General features: G+C 36.1%; 4 protein-coding genes across 4 annotated transcripts; 2 read left to right on the top strand and 2 right to left on the bottom strand.

Annotated features, from left to right (window-relative positions):
* Positions 1 to 91: 91 nt before the first annotated feature.
* Positions 92 to 1,650, bottom strand: LOC131438474 (2-aminoethanethiol dioxygenase). Its single transcript, XM_058608534.1, has one exon. The coding sequence runs from the start codon at positions 1,385 to 1,387 to the stop codon at positions 665 to 667; it is 723 nt and encodes a 240-aa protein (XP_058464517.1). The 5' UTR covers positions 1,388 to 1,650; the 3' UTR covers positions 92 to 664.
* A 6,199-nt stretch (positions 1,651 to 7,849) lies between these two features.
* Positions 7,850 to 9,120, top strand: LOC131438623 (mitochondrial thiamine pyrophosphate carrier-like). The gene is made up of 2 exons (XM_058608754.1): positions 7,850 to 7,935; positions 8,007 to 9,120. The coding sequence occupies exon 2, from the start codon at positions 8,078 to 8,080 to the stop codon at positions 9,017 to 9,019; it is 942 nt and encodes a 313-aa protein (XP_058464737.1). The 5' UTR covers positions 7,850 to 7,935; positions 8,007 to 8,077; the 3' UTR covers positions 9,020 to 9,120.
* Positions 9,121 to 11,914: 2,794 nt separating this feature from the next.
* LOC131434164 (mitochondrial thiamine pyrophosphate carrier-like) lies at positions 11,915 to 12,853 on the top strand. Its single transcript, XM_058600813.1, has one exon. The coding sequence runs from the start codon at positions 11,915 to 11,917 to the stop codon at positions 12,851 to 12,853; it is 939 nt and encodes a 312-aa protein (XP_058456796.1).
* Positions 12,783 to 22,680, bottom strand: LOC131437511 (paramyosin-like). The gene is made up of 10 exons (XM_058606908.1): positions 22,241 to 22,680; positions 22,093 to 22,171; positions 21,867 to 22,039; positions 21,759 to 21,810; positions 17,430 to 17,482; positions 13,846 to 13,897; positions 13,587 to 13,778; positions 13,325 to 13,377; positions 13,071 to 13,270; positions 12,783 to 13,014 (listed from the first exon to the last, which is right to left on the bottom strand). Exons 1-10 carry the CDS (start codon positions 22,493 to 22,495, stop codon positions 12,882 to 12,884), a joined length of 1,242 nt encoding a protein of 413 aa, XP_058462891.1. The 5' UTR covers positions 22,496 to 22,680; the 3' UTR covers positions 12,783 to 12,881.
* Positions 22,681 to 24,234: the final 1,554 nt, after the last annotated feature.

Genomic DNA, 24,234 nt, shown 5'->3' with positions numbered 1-24,234 from the left:
CACTACAAACATATTTTTTTCTGAACCCGAACTCGACCAATACCCGTCGGGTTTCGGGTACAAATAAAGATCGCCAGAAAAAAAATCAGAATTAAAACCTAATTAGGTAGCACCTGTATTTGTATATTTTCACGAAAAACAGTTTTCTCTCTTGATAAATTACCAACCGAAACAATCTAAAACGATAACATATTTTATTTATTTTTGCGATGTTGTTGAATGTTGAATAATCTGCAAAATTAAGGTAAAATTTAAATGAAAAAAATATAATGAAAAGTCTGAAATTATCGTTTAACTTATAATAAAATTCCTTGATTATAAATTTCCTTCCTTCATCACTGCAGACAGTATAACAAACAATACTCATTGAATCACTAAAAAAAACCCTAAACGTAAATTTCTTGGATTTCTCTAACCTAGTGTAAAAAATATCAGCACAACTAATCATCCATTCGTCCTTGTTAATCAAAGATTGTGATTAGATGCAAACAAATAAAACGTCCGTTTAGTAGGCGCTGGTAATCATAAATTCTCCATTTAATGCTTGCTATGATACAAATGCACTTGTAACGTTTAGCCAGGAGAATTGCAGTAAATATATTAAACGGTAGTTTTTACTGTACAGCTAGCTTCAAATTGATGTCCTTTGCTCAACAATGATATCCTACTCGCTGGCTGCGCTGGCGAACATAAACTCGGGCGCTATGAAATTTTCCGTATCACAGTAGTAATGGTCCGGAGTAGGAATCCTCTCTAATACCATTCGTTTGCGACCATCGTTGGTTGCGCCATCTCCAGGCAGTAGAAGTTTTCTGTAGAATGCGCAAGTTCTTCTTCCATAAATCGGTATATCTGCATTATACGGCGGACTCAGTATGTCGAAGAATGCAGCAGGTCCACCAACGGCTGTGATCTCGTGAAAATTTCGTTCTGTAGGCGTTAGCATGGCACAGTCACCTTTATTGGTACTGATAACCCTAGGTTGTTCCACATTGACCAGAACATGTCGCATTTCGTTTCCGTCTCGAGTGCTTTCACGACGATCAATTTCTGTATAACTTTGAATCTTGACAGATCCGGCTACTACTCGTAGCAGACCATGCATTAGGGGGTGATCATGTAAGGGCATGGTGTAGTTTTCCCGCAGAACGAAAACTGACATCGTGAAATTGTTATTCTCAAAGATATCAATAAACGTGCATGGCGCTTTTGTCGGTTGCTGAAAAGTTTCTTGGGCCACAACCGTTGGGTCAAGATTAAGGTCCATCATAGTGAGCTCTTCCACCAGAGCTCGAAGGTTTTGTAGATTGCTTAGAAATCGCTCGGCATTTGTCTGCTCAAAAGTAACTTTCGCCTGGCGAAATACTCGTGCGAAGAGGGTAGTCATCTGCGTGTTCCGCTCACCGTATGTGCACTAGTCTCGAAATAATAGTTCAGTTCAATTGCACTAATTCTGATTGATGTGTATTTATAGAACTATAGATTACAATTTGTTGCTGCGCCTAGCAGCACATTTTTATCTCTATTATGCGACACAAAATCTTATCACTGTATGTTCTAGCAGAAATCGAATTGTGCGCAAAATTTTACTTTCTCCTTAGTTTTTATTTTCGTTTCACCGAGCTTATGATTATGTTCACGATTGAGCTGTCATTAGAAGTTGCCGGTCACAGGGTGATTCACAAACTAGATACACATTTCAAATGGTTCTATCTGCTATTGTATTTCGTTTTATTCGAAACAGTCTATTCCTCGTCATTTTCGCATGGTAGTTTTTTGCAAACAAACTTTTTCCACAAATCTGAGTTGTGTCTTTTCTAAACAACTAGAGTGTGAGTAAACCTACTAAACACATCAAATTAACGCTGGGTAATTTATGTTCTTGTTATATTAAGAGTTGAGTACACTACGAATCTAAGAAATCCATCAAAGGGAACCAAACAAGCAAAGTAAATAAACATTACTTTATTGTTGAACAATTCAAAAGAAGAATTGTGCTTAAAGCTTAAAAAATTTGCAATGGAATTTTATTTAATTGATAATGTATGTTATAGATCTTTTTGTTTATGATGGATCCAATCAGTTAAAATTATTTTTATGGTAGTAAACTTAAACTTGAATAAATTTTTAATAATAATAAAAAAGTCATATGAAGTTCACAAAAGTAACCTGAATGCAAATAACAAAAAAAATTCATCAGTTCTTTTTTGCAGAAAGTATAAACTTTCAAAAGCGTTCTATTATAACCTAGCAAATAAAAAATGCTGTAAATTTGATCAGCATCTAACGAGAAAAAAAGGCGGGTGGGTAATGTCAGAGACATAACTGGATGTCGTGAATACGAAAACAAATGACATGTTCCTTAACACTTCCGAATATCAAATAGTTGATCAATTGTATGAATTATGCAAGCATTCCCCTTTTCCACATTTTTCGCAAAAACAAAGAAGGCTTCACTTGATCTCGATTACTGTGAATTTCACACAGCGAAAAGTGCAAGAATCTAACCAAACTGTTCTACATTTGCACTAAACTGAGGATATTTTCTTTCGATTTGCGAACAACACATCCTAATAGTTCTTCAGAAAACTTTTAGAGCCATTAGAACGGCTGATTTTTTATAATGCTTTCCAACGATGCTTATTCATCCATCGAAATGACTGGCAGCTGTGACGTAATCACTCTTATCGGAAGCGAAACTAGCTTTGCAAACGGCACAAAATACATCTGCTCGCATTGGCGATAGAATCCAAACTGATTAGATTTTTGTTAGGAGCTTTCTTTTACGTGATTTCGTTTGTAGCATTTTCACTAATGGGCGGTCCTAACGGCTATAAAAATAGTCGCATACAGAATATTAATGTCGATTATTTTATTTCGCATTTGCAAATTTATTGAAAAAAAACTATCAATATGCTGTAGCGATTCATTTCCAGCATTCAGAAGGGACAAATTGCGTAATTCTCTACGATATTAAACTCGGAACATTTTTCGCTAAAAAAAGCTTCACTTGATCTCGATTACTGTGAATTTCACACAGCGAAAAGTGCACAAATCTAACCAAATTGTTCTTGATTTGCACTAAACTGAGGATAATTACCTGCGGTTTGCGAAAAACAAATCCTAATAGTTCTTTAGAAAAATTTTAGAGCCATTAGAACGGCTGATTTTTTATAATGCTCTCCAACGTTGCTTTTTCATCCATCGAAATGACTGGCAGCTGTGACGTAATCGCTCTTGTCGAAAGCGAAACTAGCTGTGCAGACGACACAAAACACATCTGCTCGCAGTGGCGATAGAATCCAAACTGATTCAATTTTTGTTAAGAGTTTCCTTTATGTGATTTCGTTTGTAGCTTTTTCACTAATGGGCGGTCCTAACGGCTATAAAAATAGCCGCATACAGAATTTTTATGTCGATTATTTCATTTCGGATTTGCATAATTTATTGAAAAAAAACTATCAATATGCTGTAGGGATTCATTTCCAGCATTCAGAAGGGTCAAATTGCGTAATTCTCTACGATATTAAACTCGGAACATTTTTCGCAAAAAAAGGCTTCACTTGATCTCGATTACTGTGTATTTCACACAGCGAAAAGTGCACAAATCTAACCAAATTGTTCTTGATTTGCACTAAACTGAGGATAATTACCTGCGGTTTGCGAAAAACAAATCCTAATAGTTCTTTAGAAAAATTTTAGAGCCATTAGAACGGCTGATTTTTTATAATGCTCTCCAACGTTGCTTTTTCATCCATCGAAATGACTGCAGCTGTGACGTAATCGCTCTTGTCGAAAGCGAAACTAGCTGTGCAGACGACACAAAACACATCTGCTCGCAGTGGCGATAGAATCCAAACTGATTCAATTTTTGTTAAGAGATTTCCTTTTATGTGATTTCGTTTGTAGCTTTTTCACTAATGGGCGGTCCTAACGGCTATAAAAATAGCCGCATATAGAATTTCAATGTCGATTATTTCATTTCGGATTTGCATAATTTATTGAAAGAGACTATCAATATGCTGTAGGGATTCGTTTCTAGCATTCAGAAGGACCAAATTGAGGAACTCACTACGATATTCACCACTTTTGGAAACATTTTTCTTGAACGATTTGTTGTACAGCAGCAGCTATTTTCTTCTCTTCCTCAGAACGCGTTCTGATTGGCTGGTGTTGACATGGGTCAAATGAGATAGGTTTTTCAATAGTGTACTATTGAAATACTTCAATGCTCTTGCTATACACGTTTAAGTTGAAAAATTTCGATTCTATTGGTAGTTAGATTATATAAATCCTTCCACAGATCACTGAGCTATGAGCTTTCAAAATACGAGAAAGGCAAACGCGCCATATGAATTATCCTCTTTGATACTCGTTTATACCAAACATTTCAGAAAAGTTTAATTTTGAACTATTTGAGATTATGTCACACAACTGAAAATTTTATCATAAAATTGTGATCATATTTCCGATGGCATGTAGCAAAAATTATGTTGATTCGTTAGATACAACAAGAGATATTCACGATCAAAAACTTATCACTCTCTCAGAGGGTAAATTTTGAAAAGGCACCCCATAGTAAAGTAAGTCGTATTCACGACAAAACATATTGGAAAAATGACATGCGAATACAACTATGTAATCAGAACCGCGAAAAAGTTACCGCAGAGATGAGATTCGAACTCGTAGCTAGCTCCTATCCGGGGAAATTGTATTCGCATGTCATTTTTCCACCCTGTTTACCTCGTTAGATACTGATCAAATTTAAAACTGCTGGATATCTTAGACTTGCTGTGAAGCAGCGTAACAAATTACTAAATCATACTAGTTTCAAATAGTTATAAGAAATGCCCTTGGCATCATACAACTATTATAGTGTGCCGAAATAAACGTATCTTGAAAACGAAAATTAAAACTAGCTCAAGGTGCCTTAAATAAATCATTAAAAAATGTTTCTGAAATAACTGGTTATTCTTTGGAAAACAATGACAAAATAATGATTATGAGCTTGAGCTTGAGCTTGAGCGACCACCCCTGGTTGCTACTCCGTTACTGATCGGGATTAGCTGAAATTGTACAGGGAGTTTCTAGATGATCCGACCTGGGACTGGTAAATCATCCTTCAATGTACATCTTCTGGTAATCCCAGAACTCATTGATCAGTACCGGTGCCGGCCAGGCCCGAACGTAGATCGTCTAAGGAATGCGAAGGGATGTTAGTCCAACACTTGTTACTAGAGGCCGTATATACTACTGCGCACTCCACAAGTGTCACGGGAGAAGGATATTTGTTAGTAAAAATTTCAGTATTGGTAGTATTCGCGCGCGACTCAGTATGTGCCGGTTTAAAGGTGCTCTGATGCATCACTAAACTAAACTCACTGACTTCCCGAGTGAACGTTTCAACAATATCCTGTATTGAAGTCCCGGGAAGTCTTGATTCACAGCTCTTATTCGAGGAAACTGAAGAAAAATTTGCAATACTATCGCGTAAAGAATAAAAACTTCCCTATTTTTATAAATGAAATTACGTGATACAAAATAAACGAGTGAATAGGATTTAGACAAAGCAGTTGTTAAAAAATCATTTTAAATCACCAAACAAAGGTCAACAGATTTCACGCGCGGCTTGATTCTGTATTAATTCTGCTTTACTATTCTAATCATTTATTAAAATTAATAATTGGTTATATTGGTTGATCTGGACAGCCGGCTACCGAGAAAAATATTAATTTATGGTTGAAATATTAATATCAAGTGTATTTTTACTACGTATTCAATATACCGATATATGTTATCTCTATTATTAACTTTGTAATATCAACGGATTTGCGTAATGGTTGATTTTCATCATTCAATTTATAATCCTGAAAGACAATCAATAACATGGAAGAAGAAAACATTCCAAATAAAACTTTTCTCCGAAGCCCTACGGAAATTGATAGGTTGAATGAAGAGATAATTTAGTAAAATAGAGTAATCAGAAGTGAAACATTGAAAATATCTGATAACTGAAAGGAAAAAGAAACCCCAGCAATTGTCGCCTTTTACGGCATGGAAGCAGGAATCCAGTGGATCTATTCTTGGTTCATTTTTTTCCGCCGGTTTCCACACGGCATCTAGGCTGGTACTGTCCGGAGAGAGTTAAAACGACGACACGACCTGCCACTCGTCTATTAAAACTGTATCGCAAATCTGACTACCCCTCAGTAACTCGAAATGTCAGAACGAAATTACTTGAAAATTTGTTAAAACTGGCAACTCGATTTGATAAATTATTGATTTCGAATAACAGATACCTTGGATACTGTTATTCAAAAACATGTTTATGTAGATAAACAAAACTAACTCCGAATCATTATATACCAGTCGCGCATTTTACTACTGTGCCTAAAAAAGAATCGGCCCTTAAAAGTTAAGTGAAGCGCTATGTTTTTCGATACCGATATGTTATATTATTTTATTTGCACCACCAGTAATTGTATGCACCGGAAATTTGATACCAAAGCAGTTACCAATCAACTACATCAGCATCTCACACCATTAGAAAAAATCAAACATGAATTGAAACTTTAGCATAGTTTTCATAAAATCTTCAAATTGTGCGACTAAGAATTTCTTCTAAGATCGTATCATCAGCATTACTATTTTTTCGCGCCATTGAGACAAACTTTTGTTTTATGACTTCTGGTAACCGTAGAATAGTTTTAGTATGACATCTGGATAATTCTTGGAAAATTCTCTTGAAAAGACTTGAAACGCATCTCCAATAAAGATCTTCATGGAAAACAATCAAGCTTTTTAGCATGATTTAGCAGAGAAATAACATAAATAAATGCATTTTATTGTTGCTGACTCAATGCATGAAGGATCTTTGAAAATAGCTTAAATTTAATACTGGTGTTTCAAATCGACATCACAGAACGCAGCAATTTCATTATCGTTCTTTTCCCATTGATTTTAACTTCTGTGGTCTTAATTGAATGCATAATAAACGAAATAAACATCCTGCTCCACTTTTTTTTTTCGAGTTTTACAAAAAGGTAATTTTACTTGATTATTATTATAATAAATTCAGTTTCGTCTTGTGTCCATTTTATTGCAACAGATTTGGAAATATGTGGCTGCACACAAGAGAATAGCTCCCTGTATTCCGAAATTAATCCTTTTTTTTCTTGCATTTTCGTGGCAATGGAACGGGATAGTTTTCCAGTTTGTTTGTTTATTCCTATAATTGCGGTTCCTTGACAAATAACGCATAGCAACCAGAACAGTGTTGCCTAAAAAGAATAATTTTATCATTATCAAGGGGCCGCTATATTTGTGGCAACTGACGGAAAATCACTCACAGACACTTTTTATTTCGAGTTTTCTTCGGAGTGCCTGGTCGTGTCGTCGGTTAAAAGGTACTATCAATCTTCTAGGGGACCCCAGCCCCTATACAATGACAAAATAATGATTATCGTAACAAAAACCGAAATGGTTCAGAATTTTATTACCATGACACTCGGATTGCACTTACAGCCGTCCCGATTATGTATTTCGATCGAATGTATAGTTTCCCAAAAAAAACTCCTGAAATGAAAATTTATACCTTTTGCAAAAAAGAACCAATGTGAACTGTTGAATTTGCCAACAAATTAACTAAATTTAAGAGCGTTGCTTTTTGTTTTTGTATTATCACATATTTTTATTATTAAATTTCTTCTGGATTTATAGTAGCGAGTCAAAATTAGGATTTGCGCAGTGCAATTCTTCATAAATTGATGCTATAATAGTCGAAAGAATGCATTGTTACCTATGTCCCATTGCTAATTTGTTCCAGAATTTAATGACGTAAAATGCCCCAACTTTTCTGCCTGCACTGTTGACATTATGTTTATTCTTATTCGTTATCCTGTGATTTATTTATAAATTTCTAATTAATAATATATGGTATTCCATACAGCATCAATAAAAAAAACTACAACTGATCAGAATAACTCAGGCTTTGCAAAAAATTGCAGAAAAGAAATACCTCGCCGTGATGTAATACTAGAATCAACGCTAGAGCCATTTACGACTGATTTGTTTATTAATGGACCGTGCAAAGGATGATCGGGTCAGTTATGCTGGTCTAGCAGGAGGACTCACCGGTTGTATAACACGATTTATATGTCAACCTTTAGATGTGTTGAAGATTCGCCTGCAGCTACAGGTGGAACCAATCAGCGTTGGTTCAAATATTTCTAAGTACCGTTCAATAACACAAACAATATCTTGTATATACAGAGAGGAAGGAGTACGTGCCTTATGGAAAGGACATAATCCGGCTCAGTTGTTGTCTCTCATATACGGTGTGGCACAGTTTTCATTCTACGAAAGATTTAACTTAGTGCTTAGAGATTCGACAATTCTGCAGGGTCATGATCGCGCAAGGAATTTTATGTGCGGTGCATGCAGTGGTTCTTTTGCTGCACTAATAATTATGCCTTTGGATGTGATAAGAACCAGAGTAGTTTCACAAGATCCTGGTAAAGGCTACAAAAACATGTTTCAAGCCATCAGTGTAATATATCGAATAGAAGGCGTTCGTGGGTTGTACAGAGGCTTAGGTCCCGCTATGCTACAAATAGCGCCTCTCACAGGAGGACAATTTATGTTCTACAACTTATTTGGATCAACGATCAAAAGGATCGAACATCTTCCCGAGAATGCTGTGCTTCCACCAACTGAGCTGTTCATATGCGGAGGACTTGCTGGTTTGTGTACCAAACTGTTAGTTTATCCGTTAGATTTGGCCAAGAAACGGCTTCAGATACAGGGATTTGCAAAAAATCGACAGACATTCGGGCAGCATTTCGTGGCCAATCATATGCTACATTGTTTGTACGAGGTTGGCCGCCACGAAGGTCTTCGTGGATTGTACAAAGGACTAAGTCCATCGCTACTAAAGGCAGGTTTCACATCTGCATTCTACTTCACCATCTATGATTGGCTGCTGTTATTGTTCAACAAAAAGATAGCAAAGACGACGTAGTTTTTGCTTGCTAACAGGTGTTTTTATAGCACAAAACCAAATGATTATTTTTGTATGCTTCGAATTTATTAATAGTTTCAATAAATTAGAAAAACTTGTTACTGCAACAATTTATTTGCTGTTCATGGATTAAAAGAAAAATCTTCTTTGGTACAAATCCAATAGTTATAGTATTAGAATTGCTCCTTAAGTCTTAGCTCATAGGCTTAGTTAATTTTTTCATTGCTGCTAATCACTACGACCAATTTCAAGGATTTATTAATTACTAATATCTATTATTTACTACTGTAAAATCAACAGACACAATGTAGTTTTAATGATAATTTCTAATAATAAATAAAAAGTTGGGGTGTATTATTTTGCGTGGTAGGTTGAAGTCAAATCCAGATGGAGAAGACTAATCAGTAATCCGCTATAATGTCAGTTGATGTTGATTATTCCAAGGTAATCAACGAAGAACCAAACGAACTAATCTTGTATTAGCTCCATTGAGGTAAATAGGGTTAACTAGTTAGAGCGGTTCAGTAAAATATTAGCATTAATTGTTTCGGTTGTTACGAAAACCTCAAATTTCAATCCACAGGAACACAACGCTTGCCAAACAATTTATTTTTTTACAAAATCAGTAATATACGAGGCATGATCGAAAAGTAAAATCGTTTTGTCATAAAAAATGAAGTTGAAGAAGATTATACTTTTATACTTGATTGACTCATTTGAAAAAAATTGTTTTTACTGCCCGTTTCCCGCAGTAGACACATACAAATAAGTCCAGTATATGAAAACTAGTGATGCCACATATGCAGATTGATCTATGAATTTACAGATTCATGATTAACGCTGCAGATATTTATGGATTTTACTTATCAAATGTTGAGAAAAAATTGTTACTGCAACAATTTATTTGCTGTTCATGGATTAAAAGAAAAATCTTCTTTGGTACAAATCCAATAGTTATAGTATTAGAATTGCTCCTTAAGTCTTAGCTCATAGGCTTAGTTAATTTTTTCATTGCTGCTAACCACTACGACCAATTTCAAGGATTTATTAATTACTAATATCTATTATTTACTACTGTAAAATCAACAGACACAATGTAGTTTTAATGATAATTTCTAATAATAAATAAAAAGTTGGGGTGTATTATTTTGCGTGGTAGGTTGAAGTCAAATCCAGATGGAGAAGACTAATCAGTAATCCGCTATAATGTCAGTTGATGTGGATTATTCCAAGGTAATCAACGAAGAACCAAACGAACTAATCTTGTATTAGCTCCATTGAGGTAAATAGGGTTAACTAGTTAGAGCGGTTCAGTAAAATATTAGCATTAATTGTTTCGGTTGTTACGAAAACCTCAAATTTCAATCCACAGGAACACAACGCTTGCCAAACAATTTATTTTTTTACAAAATCAGTAATATACGAGGCATGATCGAAAAGTAAAATCGTTTTGTCATAAAAAATGAAGTTGAAGAAGATTATACTTTTATACTTGATTGACTCATTTGAAAAAAATTGTTTTTACTGCCCGTTTCCCGCAGTAGACACATACAAATAAGTCCAGTATATGAAAACTAGTGATGCCACATATGCAGATTGATCTATGAATTTACAGATTCATGATTAACGCTGCAGATATTTATGGATTTTACTTATCAAATGTTGATTGGACATTTTTGCAATTTACATCTTTATGTCGTTTTCGCTCGAGAAAACTTATGTCGTTTTCGCTTGAAAAAACTGAAACTGACCCAGGGTAGTTTCATCAAACAAACATTTTTCACGAAACTGTGTTGTTTTCGCACTTAGCAACGAGGGTTTGAGCAAACCTGATATAAAAACCAGGTTCGAAACTGACTCGATTTTCAGTTCAACAACGTTGAAACTAGGTTCGAAACTGGGTTCAAACAAACGGTTTGACAGCAGTTAGAGTGGAAACAGGGTTAGGTTTGGCATCAAGCGAAAACGACATTAGAGTATTTGACTTCAGTTTTTACTCGCGAAAAGTGATATTTTTCCACTGACACTGCAACAGTTTGATTGCATGAACTCTTGAAAATTGGCTTAAAAATGTAACCTGGTATCCCTGATGTGAACGGCCTATGGAATTTGTACTAATACACTGAGGTCTTTTTTACGCGGTTTTTTATGCAGTTTGATTACGCGGCTCAGTGTATTTTTTTCTCAAAAATTTTTTTCTTGGATTACACGTTTCATGCATTTTTAAGACATTTGGCATCGGAAAAAAATTCTGATTTCTGAAGTTACGAATTTTTTACGCCGTTTTTTTATGCGGTGCATATTTCCCGCGTAAAAAGAGACCTCAGTGTATCAGTGTGTGAGCAAAAAGTTCATGTCAAAATGTTTAGCGCTAGAGTCTAAAGAATCAAAACATTGGCAATATTTGAACACTTTTTTACTACGGATCTGCATTAATTTTCACGTAAACGCTTTTTACGTAACTCCACGTTTCTTCTTTAGCCTCATAGAAGCTCCCATTTCCTTCACTAGTAACTATGTGCGTAAACTAGACATAATGTTCAAAGAAATTCAGTAGCTAAATCCTTTAGAAAGTTTTTTTTATGTTGCGCTAGCTTCGATTACTGACGGAGGCATCGATTATCGCGGACATTGTTTTCTGCACGCATAGATAGACAAACATTGAACATTGCACGTACATACACGAATAAGTAATATAAGCGAACAAACCTTACTTTCCGAATGTACCACGAATTTGCATTTTAGGCGTATGCATGGAGATTTTTCAATGGTTGCTGGTTTTCTATTGTGATTTTTCTAACAAATCTGTCTGAAACATGTCAATGTTTGATTGGTCTGGTCTCTGCTTGACGTGTCGGGTTTTGTTTCTTCTCCAAACTGTGCTTCAGTGTCTGAATGGATCTTCCAAAAGAAGTTCAGATAAAGTATTCCGGTGTTTCAGGTGGCATTGCAGGTTGCTTCACTCGAATGATCTGCCAACCGTTGGACGTGGTGAAGATTCGCTTACAGCTTCAAGTAGAACCGATCGATGTCATATCGAGGTCTTCCAAATATCGCACCATACCGCAGACCGTGGTTAGAATCTTCGCCGAAGAAGGTGTAATGGCCTTCTGGAAGGGTCACGTTGCTGCTCAAATGCTGTCGATGATGCAGGGCCTAACTCAGTTCGCATTTTATGAACGATTTAATCGGGTCTTGCGTGAATCCACCCTATTCGAGGGTCATGACCGTACGAGAAATTTCGTGTGTGGAGCTGGCAGTGGATCGTTTGCCACGTTGATCGTGATGCCATTAGATGTCATAAGAACGAGATTTGTGGCTCAGGACTCAGTCGGTATTTACCGGAACACGTTGCATGCGTTCGAGCAAATCCGCTATCAAGAAGGCATTCGAGGATTGTATCGCGGACTTGGGCCGGCCATACTCCAGAGCGCACCACTAACTGGTGGGCAGTTTATGTTTTATAACTTGTTTGGAAATGTAACAAAAAGGATCAAAGACATGCCTTCGGAGGCAATGCTAGCTCCCATAGAATTACTTGGATGTGGTGCCCTTTCTGGAATTTGTACAAAACTTCTCCTTTATCCGTTGGATTTAACCAAGCACAGATTACAAATTCAGGGATTCTCCAAGGGCAGACAGACATTTGGACAGCACTTCGTCTGCAGTAACATGTTACAGTGTATGCACAAGACTGCATGTGAAGAAGGAGTTCGGGGGCTTTATAAAGGAATTAGTCCAGGTTTGTTAAAAGTTGGTTTCAGTTCGGCAATATTTTTCACTGTTTATGATGAAATGCTTTATGTACTAAATAGAAAACATAACAACTATTGACACGTAAATTCATGTTTTTTAATAAAAGTCAAGTACCACAATTTTCCGTATGAATTTGTAGATCACTAAAATATTTGAATGTACTTTGGCATATGGGACACGAGTAAGTGCATGCCAAAGCTTGCTCCTTGGTGGTTTGGTTATCCGTTTGTGGTGCTTCCCTGGAAATAATAAAACGTTCAAATCACCGAGTAAATGTGCTTTATCTTCTCAGGACCTATTAACAAAGGAATTCAGCTCCCGATTACGTTGCATCAGCTCTACGTTTCTTAGCTCCATTTGTGTTCTATTTTGCATGTGTTCCTGCAGCGCTGCCTGGTATTTTGATTCTGATTGAGATTTTTCATCCTGCACGAGTCGTAGCTGCTCAGTCAGGCGAACGATTTCGCTTTCCTTTGAAGTTAATATGACTTGTTTCTGCAATAATCATGGATGTAGTTTTTGAACTAAGAATCAATTGAAATTTTATACTTCATGAAGTGCTTCAGACAACTTTGCCTGTACGTTGCGTGTTTCATCATTATCTGAAAAGTAAACAGTGTATTTATAAAATTGTTCATTTTATGTTAAAATACATAAAGAAAGTGTTTTGCAAATAGCATTAACTTTACGTCTGCTTAGCGGTTTATGTTGAACTACTAGGTGGCATAACAGTTCAACATTAGCTGTTGTGCACTGACGAGTCTAAGACGAAGCGTAAAGAAAAGTGTATAGAGAAAGTTTAAACCCTTACATTGCTTCTCTAGCTCCGCTAATTTCATTTGTAGATTTTTTAACTCGTCTGTTTTAATACTGATTTGTTTTTTTGACGATTCTAGCTCATTTTTGATGTGAGAGTAATCGTTTCGCAACTTAAAAACTTGCTGCTGCATGTCCGTGCTATTAGCTAGCGCGTTCGCCATTTTTTCCTGAAGTGAACTGTTCTCTAGAAATAGAATCGAATATATGTCATATCATTGATAGTCACTAAAATTTAAAGCTGTTGATCTTACCTATACTCAACTGTTCATTCTTGGATTCAAAGCCGGTTAGTTTTAGTTGATGCTGAATAGAATGTATAGAAGTTTAATTTAGTAAATTTGCAATGTTTTGAAAATGTTTAATTACATTCAGTGTCTGCAGTTTGCAGTGCTAGATTATGTGATATACCAAATAAAAAATGTTCTTTTAATTTTATTTCACGGTGAATTTTCTTGTTGAGCTAAGATAATACAGCATAGATCAATCGGATAAAGCACATCCCAATTTTTGTGGAACTTATCTACAATTAGGGAACCCGGGGTGAAAACGCAAAAAATAGTTCTTTCTTAGTAGTAGTACTAAAATGGACTTACGAAAAAAATAGCACAGAAAATGGTTCAGCTCGTAATTTTATGTACTATTTGAAAGATACAAAACGCATATAGTTTGAGGTACAAATCCCCACCTATACGAACGCGATCTGACTCGGAGTGTACGACCGCGAAATTAAAAATATGTAAATGGGGGCAAAAATGGCCAGTCAAATTTAATTAGTGTAAATGGAATTCTAATGCTTTTTTGACATCTTGCAACTGTTTCGTTGAGGAACCTGTAAAATTATTTAGCACTTAATGGACTAACAAAAGTAACAATTGAATTCGAAATTTGCATTGAAGAAAATAACCGTAGAGTTATCGAATTTCGCATTAAAAAAATAACCGGGGAAGTCATTTTGCCAATAAAATGACAACTTCTGTATGTTCATCTGTGTTCAATTAGTAGTCATGCCGTCGTGGAACTGTTCTGCAAGAAAACAATCCACATAAAGAAAACGTCAACTCAGTTCACCTTAGGTTGATGTCAGAGTGAGCGCGGAAAGCGGAGTGAAGCGAAGCGATTCAATGCGATAACGCATAACGATCGCGATAACGCATCGCTTTCGCTCTGACAGGTTTGCTTTGATCAAATCTGCATAAAATGTTCAAAACGATGAATGTAACATTTCAGCTGAACCGAGAAGAGCGATGTTGAAAAATAATCGCACAATTTTAAATCCTATTTAAAAATGAGTAATTGAAACAACTTCATCTCTTCACTAAATCATCCAATTTCAACGTATCGTAGTGACTAATTCACAATTTTCAACTACAAAGATAACTTTTAGGCATAAACGATACTTACGTCGTTTTGTAATTTGATCATGTACATTGGACAGTATGATAGGTCGTTTTTTCCTGGTTGACTTGACACATAAGTCGTTTTGCTTCTGTTAGTTACGTCGTTTTGCGAAAGTCACAGTGTTTATTCGTCGTTTTGTTACTCGCACTTGTGTGAAAGCCAGTTTTGCTTGAAAACATTATTAAGAGCTAGTTTTGCATGTCAAGTGGAAAAAAATGACAGTCGACTCGTTTTTAGTGTGTTTTGATAACTTTCGCTTTTGTTTGACAAGGAATTCATAACGGTTTCTACGATTGGAAACAAATCAGTTTCTTTCCAAATTAACCAGCATATTTTTCAACAAGCTTAATAGCAACTCGATCCCATTGAATATCTTCAACTCTACAGCAAGTCTCACTTTCATATCACACTAGATCTGCTTTTTCGTGGAAAACTATTTTGTCGTAGATCCTCGCATACACTTTTGTTTATGCTTTGGTACATTGGTCAAAACATTGCCAATTGACGAAAGAAGCATTAATGATTACTTTTCATTGATTTCGACATACGTCAAATGTGTTGACAGATTTTTGAGTGAATTTATAGTTCGGGTAGTGCGTGTTTTAGGACATTCCTAACAAAATGCAATAAAAATCTCGGTTCGTTTACTTTTGTTACTTAGGTCGTAATTAACATTTTATACAGAAATGTATTGTAATTTCGGTTAGAAAAGATTGCGATGCAAAAAGATAGCTATATTTTTTATTTTTTAAATTGACCGTTACAATGACAAATTTCTATTAGCAGAATAATTATTAAGCAAACTTCAATCATAATGAATTCATTTTGATAATGCGTATGTGATCTGCCATCGGATAGAACTGGCACGGATTTTTTTAGGCGTGCTGTTAAACTATTACAAAAAATTGTAGATCGTCCACTCCAAAAAGTTGGTCATCTTTGACAGATATATATTTGTTGATGCTTTCAATAAACAATGAAATGACACTTGTCGCTAAGGAATATTACCAGTTGAAACTGCAATTGACCTCAATCCACCAGTTGATTAATTTTTCTTGTGGCTCTAATGCTAGTTAATTTCAATACAACAGACAGCGAAGAGGTTAAAATAACTATCCAATATTCTGGCAGAGATGCCAGGTAAAGTTTTGGGCGTCCGCGTACTAGAAATGCTCCTACCCGCATAGCGTTTTGGCTACCTGGGCAGCCATGGCCACCAGAAGGCTACCAAAATTGATTCAGTGACGGTTTTCAAATCCAATTTGACAAAACAAAGTCGCCTGTATCCAAGTTAGCCGAGCGTTTTCATCTTCTCACCTTCGCTGAAAATGTCAAAGATTTCAATGTGGAATAATCCTGGTGGATACGGTTGTATCGTTTGAGTTGTATTTCTGGCAGCGGTGAGGCAGTCGGTCACCAGAATGTCTGCCAGCCATATTTTTCCAGCTGGCAGCCATGCGTATGCGGGTATGTGAGCCAAAAATTTAAAATTTGATAAGAAAACCAAACAAAGTCATTAAATTGGACGTTTTTTAAGAAATTTAAAGAACAGTTTCAGAAGCTCCAGGAGAAGGTGAGAAGGTTCGAGTCCTATCTTTGAAGAAAACTTTTGAATTCTTTCCCAACTCATCATCTAACGTTTTCCGTTGAGTGCTGATGGATAGTTAAGTTAAGGTCGTAAAGGCGTACTTCAAATTTTCGCGTTGCAATAATGAACTATTTTTGCTGCGGCATTTCCTTTGAGAACCGAGGTCAAGATTTCCGATTTTATCACAATTTTGTATAAAATGTTCAAAACGACGAATGTAACAATGAGAGGTTCTCTTTATTTACTTTCTCTTTCGATTATTGCGAAATATTCCTGCTTTTTTCGGTGATTTCTTCAGTGCAGATTCAAAGATGATAGCTTTAGTTATTATTATAGGTAAATAATTGGAGTGAAGGATTGCTGAAAGAGAATCTCTCATTGTTACATTCGTCTTTTTTAAACATTTCATACAGAATTCTTCGATTGAAAGTCGAGTAATCGGCAAAAAAATATGACGACTATAATAATTAAATGACTATTGGTAGAATAGCCCTATTGCCAAGATATTAAGCTCTCACGAACAAATCATAAAAGACATACTTTTTTGCGAACAGGGCGCTCCCCATTGGTGTATTGAACTCGTGCACGTGAAATAAGCAGCACTGTACACCTATACATTTGACATGATAAGTTAAATCTGATACCGTGCGATGGTGTTGCTGATCTGAAGATTGATTTATTTCTGAGCCGACACGGTCTGTTGAAAGGACGCTTATATTTACTCCTTTACGCCGGTTTGTAGAAGTACTAAGCCGGAAAAGCATTGAAACATGCATCTCAATGTGTGGTAGAATATCAATGTCTATACACAGTGTTGTACCGGCACATAACCTAGCACTGTTTACTTACCTCGTCTAACTTTTCCTCTTTTTCCGCAAGTTTTGTTTTCATGCCTGTATACTCTGTGGAAACAAAAATGATTATACATTTTTCAAAGCTATTATGACAGTTCTCTGCACGTGGTATGAAAATAAAACAGATTTTCAAATTTGCAATTTCTTTATAAAATTACAATTTCAGGGATTTTTATTCAATAAGTAACTAAGAGTTTTCCAAATGGCGTGACCGATTTTAACAATCTTAGGTTCAAATGAAAGGTCTCATAGTGCCAAATAAAACTCCCAAATTCCGGAATTATTGGGAAAAATTGTTTAAAATTCGGTACCGTCACTTAAAGGGGCGAAACAAAAAAACGTAAAACAATTTCTAATCTGGCCTTGAAACTACTCCAATCGGTAGCTATTGTCAGTAGACAACCTAACAAATCTATTTCGGCTATCCTGATTACCGATTTCTGATTCCGGAAGCACCGGAAATAGTGCTTATATACTCCAAAATGGATCTCGTTAACTTTTCTCAGCGATGGCTTCACCGATTTGCATAAACTCAGGTTAAAATGGATGATTCTATAGTCCCATATTTAATTCCTGAATTTCGTCCGAATCCGACCTCGGGTTGCGGAATTACGAGGTGAAGATTGTTCAAACATGTATACCGTCGTTAAAAGCGGCGATGTAAAAAACGTAAAATAATTTCTAAACTCGTCTCAAAACTATTCCAATCGGTAGTCATTGTCAGTAGACGACCTGACAAATTAATTTCGGCCTTCCTGGCTCCCGGTTTTCGATGAACGACCGAAGCCATAGACTCATAAATGGATCCCAGTAGCTTTTCTCGAACCGACTTCGATTGTACCGGTTTCGGAAGTACCTCACTTTGTTTTCTCAGACATGGCCTAAGCGATCTGAGTACTGATTCACTCTGTAGGTTATACTAGTTTATGGACAATCATTTTCGTAGGACAGTAGTTTGATTGTCAGCGGAGGGTAACAAACTGAAGAAGTGGGAGATTAAGAGATTAAGTATTTTCTGAATCTATTTGTATCTTATGTGTCGGTAATCACTTGAATAGCCAGGAGGGCTTATTTCCTTGGTCACGATTTAATAAAGAAATGGAGTTATTTTTGAAGATTTCTAAACTTTCGGCTGTGTCTAATTTCCATGGGTTGGAAATTTGTCTTATGATATTTATGTCGTTGGTTGTGAGTTCATGATCTTCAGAAATGGCATGTTCAGCTACTTTCGACTTGAAATGATGTGGTAGTCCTTTCTCTAATTCTTTAGATGCTTTCGCTATTTCAGCGACGTGCTCTTTGAAACGGATGTCTAGAGTTCTCTTTGTTTGTCCAATATATATTTTATCACAATGAGAACACGAGATTTTGTATACCTCATACCATATACTTCTAGTCATTCCCACCAACACAAAATGGCAGCTTTCCACCATATGATTCAGAGAATGCTGACCTTACCCCTTAAGAGAGATGCTGCAATAAAAGAGAAAATTTAGAAAGTTTAGAAATCTTCAAAAATAACTCCATTTCTTTATTAAATCGTGACCAAGGAAATAAGCCCTCCTGGCTATTCAAGTTATTACCGACACATAAGATACAAATAGATTCGGAAAATACTACCTGTTTTTACCCGTTGACAATAAGACATTTCGTATAAAAGGAGCAGCATTACAGCATTCTTTCAAACAAACTTATAAAACCGATACACTGAAGAAGGATGTAAATAACACTCCGAAATACACGTATCTGAATTGTAACGTTTGTTATGCTTCATTAAAGTATAGTGACTTTCTGAAAATGTAATAACGTGACAGTGAAATAGTGGAATTAAATGGTACATAAATAGTGCAACTATTTCTTTGAGATGTAAATAGATAAATAAATAAATAAACTTAAATTTAAGTGAATTGCGACGCTCCTTTTATGTACATCTATAGAAACGTAAATTTACACAATTTTTTCTAAGTGTGCAGATTATACAAGCTCGAACAAAGTTTTTCAAAATCCTGTGTAAATTTCAGATTTGCTATACGTTGGAAACACTACTGCACTACTGCACTACTGTTCGCTACAAGCTTTCAAAACGTTCCACTACGCTTCGTTACGATAACAAAATTCTCCCGCCTGTTATAATAATAGTTCAACTACAACTACAAATTTCCCTGAATGTAAAAGACAAATTATTTTGCTGTCGTTTGAATAACACGCGTATTCAACCGGAATAAAAAAAATACTAGTCATTTTATCAACAGCAAAATAAAAAAAATTCGTGAATGCTGCATTCAACCATAAATCAAATAAACATAGATTTCTCACTGTTTGGTGACACTAACAGCACCTCTAGTGACAAACGGGTGTACTTTTTTCCATTAGCTACTGTGGTTGTGTTAAATGCGCAGGCAACTTTTTGCATGCATTTTAGGAGCATTTACGCACCCATTCTCCACCAGACGGTGCTTTTGGTGTCACGGGTTGCTCAACTACATTACTATTACACTGGAAAATCTATGTTTATTTGATTTATGATTCAACATAGTGTCGATCGCGACCACGATGTAAAATACCTGGTGATCACTTTTTTCTATGTGTTAGTGCGGTTGTCATTTTATTTTGGAATAACAGAGAGACGTGAAGAAGAAAAAACATAAACAAATGACGTTTCGGGAGTTGCTTTTATGAAAATATTTAGAGTTGGTTCTGTTTGCGAAAATATTGGCAGTGAAATGCGGTGTTTTGTTCCGTTTCAATCGTTTTCATCACCTGCATTTGAAATGCCACCCACAGCACAATCACTCCATTATTCATAATAACTGTAATAGATACCACAGTGCGATCCGCCAAATCCTTCCTCCAACGAAATGAACAGAATTGGATGTGTGTAAAATTTTCTATATTTCGACGTTACCTTGGAAGCCCTTGAAGAAAAAATGTCCAGATTTTCAATTAGTGCCAAAGATTCGCCAGGCTGCGCGACAACTGGAGTAACTTAGAAGTGAAATCTACCCGGTAAACGACCAACATGGTTAAAGCCGGGGTAAAATAAATGATATAAAAAAAAAAAAAAATAGAAGTGAAATCCCGATCTGAAATGGTCATTTGTTTATGTTTACATGCTTGAATCCCGGCGCGCCATACTTAATTTCGTGAGAAAATTACCAACACAACCAAACCTGTCTTACTACGCCACCAGTGTATTTTACGTCGTGGATCGCGACGACATCTGGAAGTATTCACCACGCTGCTTGAACAAACTGTACGCACATTTCATATGCGAGCCTGTATATTCTGTGATTGAACTAAGTTCAATGGAACACATTTTCGTCCAATCCTGACGGGAGGCTTTACGGCAGTTCGCTGAAACCTTAGCCGTGGCCTTTTTTGATTTTTGACAAAACATTAAAACAAACTCTTTTAGATTTTTGTCGAGTAAACAGCTAAATTTTTACTGATTATTTCAATAACTATTGACATTTGTCAAATTCGAGATCCTATGTAATTTCTGTTGTGTCAAGAGAGGGGAAAAACGATACTGTTTAAAGAATTGTTCAGAACCCAACAATTCTACCGAAAGAAAAAGTTTTCCTGAGCCGTTCTTTCATTCAACTGTATACTGAAGTCTTTTTTATGCGGGAGGACGCACCGCATACAAAATCCACATCCAACTTCGAAAATTCGCATAAAAACCGCAAAACCTAGAAAAAAATTGGTTGCCAGATGTGTTCAAAATTTATGAAACGGTGATGCTATCCCGAAAAAATAAAATTTCCATAGTCTCAGAGAGTCGACTTGAAAATGAACTTATAGCTTTCAAAATTCGCATAAAAAGCCGTATAACTTTGAAAATTCGTATTAATTTCCTTTTTTTTCTACGGAAACGTGATAAAAATAACGCAATGAAAGTTGTTGTTATAACGACTATAGTCTTCATCTTCTTTCAACTATTAGTGTTAAAAATTGATTTCGATCATTCATTTTTTTAAACTCTCCTGTGTATACGTCAACAATCATAAATTGTTCAATCAAATTTTTCATTCCATGCCATAGAACATCTGCTCACTCATTCTTTCAGAAGAATTAGTTTTTTTGAGCCGTTCGCGGGCGAAATGCCCATGATTATTAGAAAATGTGCTATGCAAATATTTGCAATTTTTTGTCGTGATTCAATGACATAATTTATAGTAGTATTTTGATATCATGTTGATATGTGTCTAACTCAATGTTAAATGACATATTGAATTAATGCAAGACATCAAAACATGGAATACCATCCTTTCTGACCTTCTAAAAAATGCTTGCAAACTCTTGAAATGATCTTCAATTTTACCTGAAACGATTTTTCGAAACACTTTTTCCAGATATTTATTTTCTTTTTCAAGCTGTAACGAAGCAATAAATTGGTAATTTAGTAAATGAAATGAACATAATGGTTCACCTCTTTTATTCGAACCAATTCGGCCCGCCTTTTCAATTGTTCTGGAGAAGGCTTGTTTTTGTTACTTTCGCTGGGTTTGGTACTGCCTTGTTCGTCTGCTTCTTTATCAGTTTTACCTTTGTTGGCCACATTCAGATCAAGATTCACTTTGAGATTCAGATTAAATCTAGAAGCTGGCGAAGGGTTAATATTAGTTGAACAACTAAGCCAAGTGTACGATGATTACCAATAGGGTTCACTGCTGCCTTTAGTGCTCGTGTTATCCATTTAGCATAGCGCTTCTGCTTTTTATCTTCGCAGTTAACCTTTTCAACGAAAAATTGAAAGAATTTTTTTTTGGAAAATTGATAATCGTGCCACTCCTTTGCTCCTACCTTAACAGACACCCCTTTATCTTTGTCTGTGCGGTTTCTTTTAGTATCACTATGGGTGGAATTTTCTGCATCTTCCGCCGTCTCGTCATCTTCGGCTGTGTCTGCTGGAATGTTTTCCACTGATTCATCATCCTGCTCATCCATTTCATCGTTCTCATCAGTTTCATCTTCGTCATCATCGAGAAAAATCTCCGGCATATCCATTACCTCAGCACAGACGGTTTCCATCCGGGACAGAACCGCATTACGGGACATGTTTTTCAATTACTTTCGTTTCAATGAAAAATTGTTCTTTGAAAATATCTACTTTACCGTACTGGACGCTCGAACAGTTGAATGGCAGTGCAGTTTTAAAAATAACTGTACGACTCAGTTGTACAGAAAGAGCATGCGCAACCTGGTTGGTTGATGAATCTACGTAAAGCCTTTCCTGTTTTTCATTATAATATTGATCAATATAAGCGAATTCGTCCGTTCGGAATGAAACTCCGAGCGATCAATTTCAAGTTTCAAGATTTTTACGTGAAGTGATTTTCAATTTTTTGAAAGGAAAAAGATGTTGTAACACGTGGATCAATAAGTCCCGAGACTAAAGCAGAGATGGCGCTCGTAGTAAACCAGTAACCACGTCTTTCTAGAGTACTAACTTTTGCTTGAAACGGGTCTAAATTTTAAGTCGATCCGACCAGAAACAGCTGAGTTATCGAGGTTGGAGTAAAGTCGTTTTATAGTTTGTTTAAAAAATGGAAAAAACCGAGTTTCGTGTTTTGATAAAACATTGTTTTTAATGGGTAAAAACACCGTGCAAGCGAAACAATGGATTAAAAAATGGTATCCGGACTTATTGATCCATGTGTTAATCAGCTCTAGTCTGATAAATTTTTTTCTGCGGTTTAAATCGACTAATTTGGTAAGTTCCCCCCATTGTTCGGAGACTTGTACGTTTTGTCGATCATCATATAACAACATTATTTAATCATTAAGTGGCGTGGTTGTTCAACATGAACTGCCATGTACTGTTGAATCGAAGACGGAACGTAAAATAAAAATAAAAATAAAAATCAAACACGGTCATGTGCGCTTAGTGTAACCTTTAAGCGCTATTCACACTAGGCCGTGACGTATCCGAAACGGGACTGGACCGGATCCTGTCCGGGTTACGCTTCAAATTTGTTTAATGCAGCTCCATGTGAATATTCCTACTAGACCGTGTCGTACCCGTGTCTGTTTCGACACACGTCCGAAGCATGGTCAAAGCATGCGTTGATTCAAAGACACTATTGGCAAGTACTTGAATTGTCACATGCTTTCCATCCAAGGCTCCAATACATAGAGGAAAATTCCACAAAAATCGTTAGTAATCTTCTTTCTGTTCTTCTGTTGGTTTCGGTATTGCATCATCGATAATTTTTCGCTAATTACACGACATATCTCGTGAACAATCTGGTAGACAGCCCCAAGTCTGTAACTAAATGCTATGGTTTTTTGCGTGTCTCCTGTTGCTAAATGTCTGAAATCATGAGACGAACACAAACTATAAGCCATCTCAATGATCGTTATACAATTTTTGATTGGAGTTTTCTTGACATTTACAAAGATATCTTGTTAACAAATCAATGAAAATATCATAAACAAACTGCCAGCATCTCTAGGGGAGTCACTGCTAATCGGAATGTAGTGTCATGCTTTTTAAAGTACGGATGAATTTTACTCAACAGCGAGTTGAACCAGACTTCTGACATTCAGATGCTTATATAAGGTGGTGAATTCACCCTCAACTACTCTTTTTCGCCAAAGTTCGTGCACCCAAATCTTTTTTTGTTTTTAAACTGCTGATTATCTTCGTCATTCAGAGCAATTGCAATTACGGCCAATTCTTCGTTGGAAAAATGTGCCATTTTCGTGAGGAACAGAAAAACATCAAATGCAACGATTGTGTATGTTACTAATAGCAACGGCAGCGACACGGAATGATGAGAATATTTTGCAAACAA

This window comes from Malaya genurostris, chromosome 3, assembly GCF_030247185.1.
Source record: "Malaya genurostris strain Urasoe2022 chromosome 3, Malgen_1.1, whole genome shotgun sequence".
Classification (NCBI taxonomy): Eukaryota; Metazoa; Arthropoda; class Insecta; order Diptera; family Culicidae; genus Malaya; species Malaya genurostris.
Note: the sequence above shows the minus strand (reverse complement) of the source record. Positions and strands in the feature narration are given on the sequence as shown.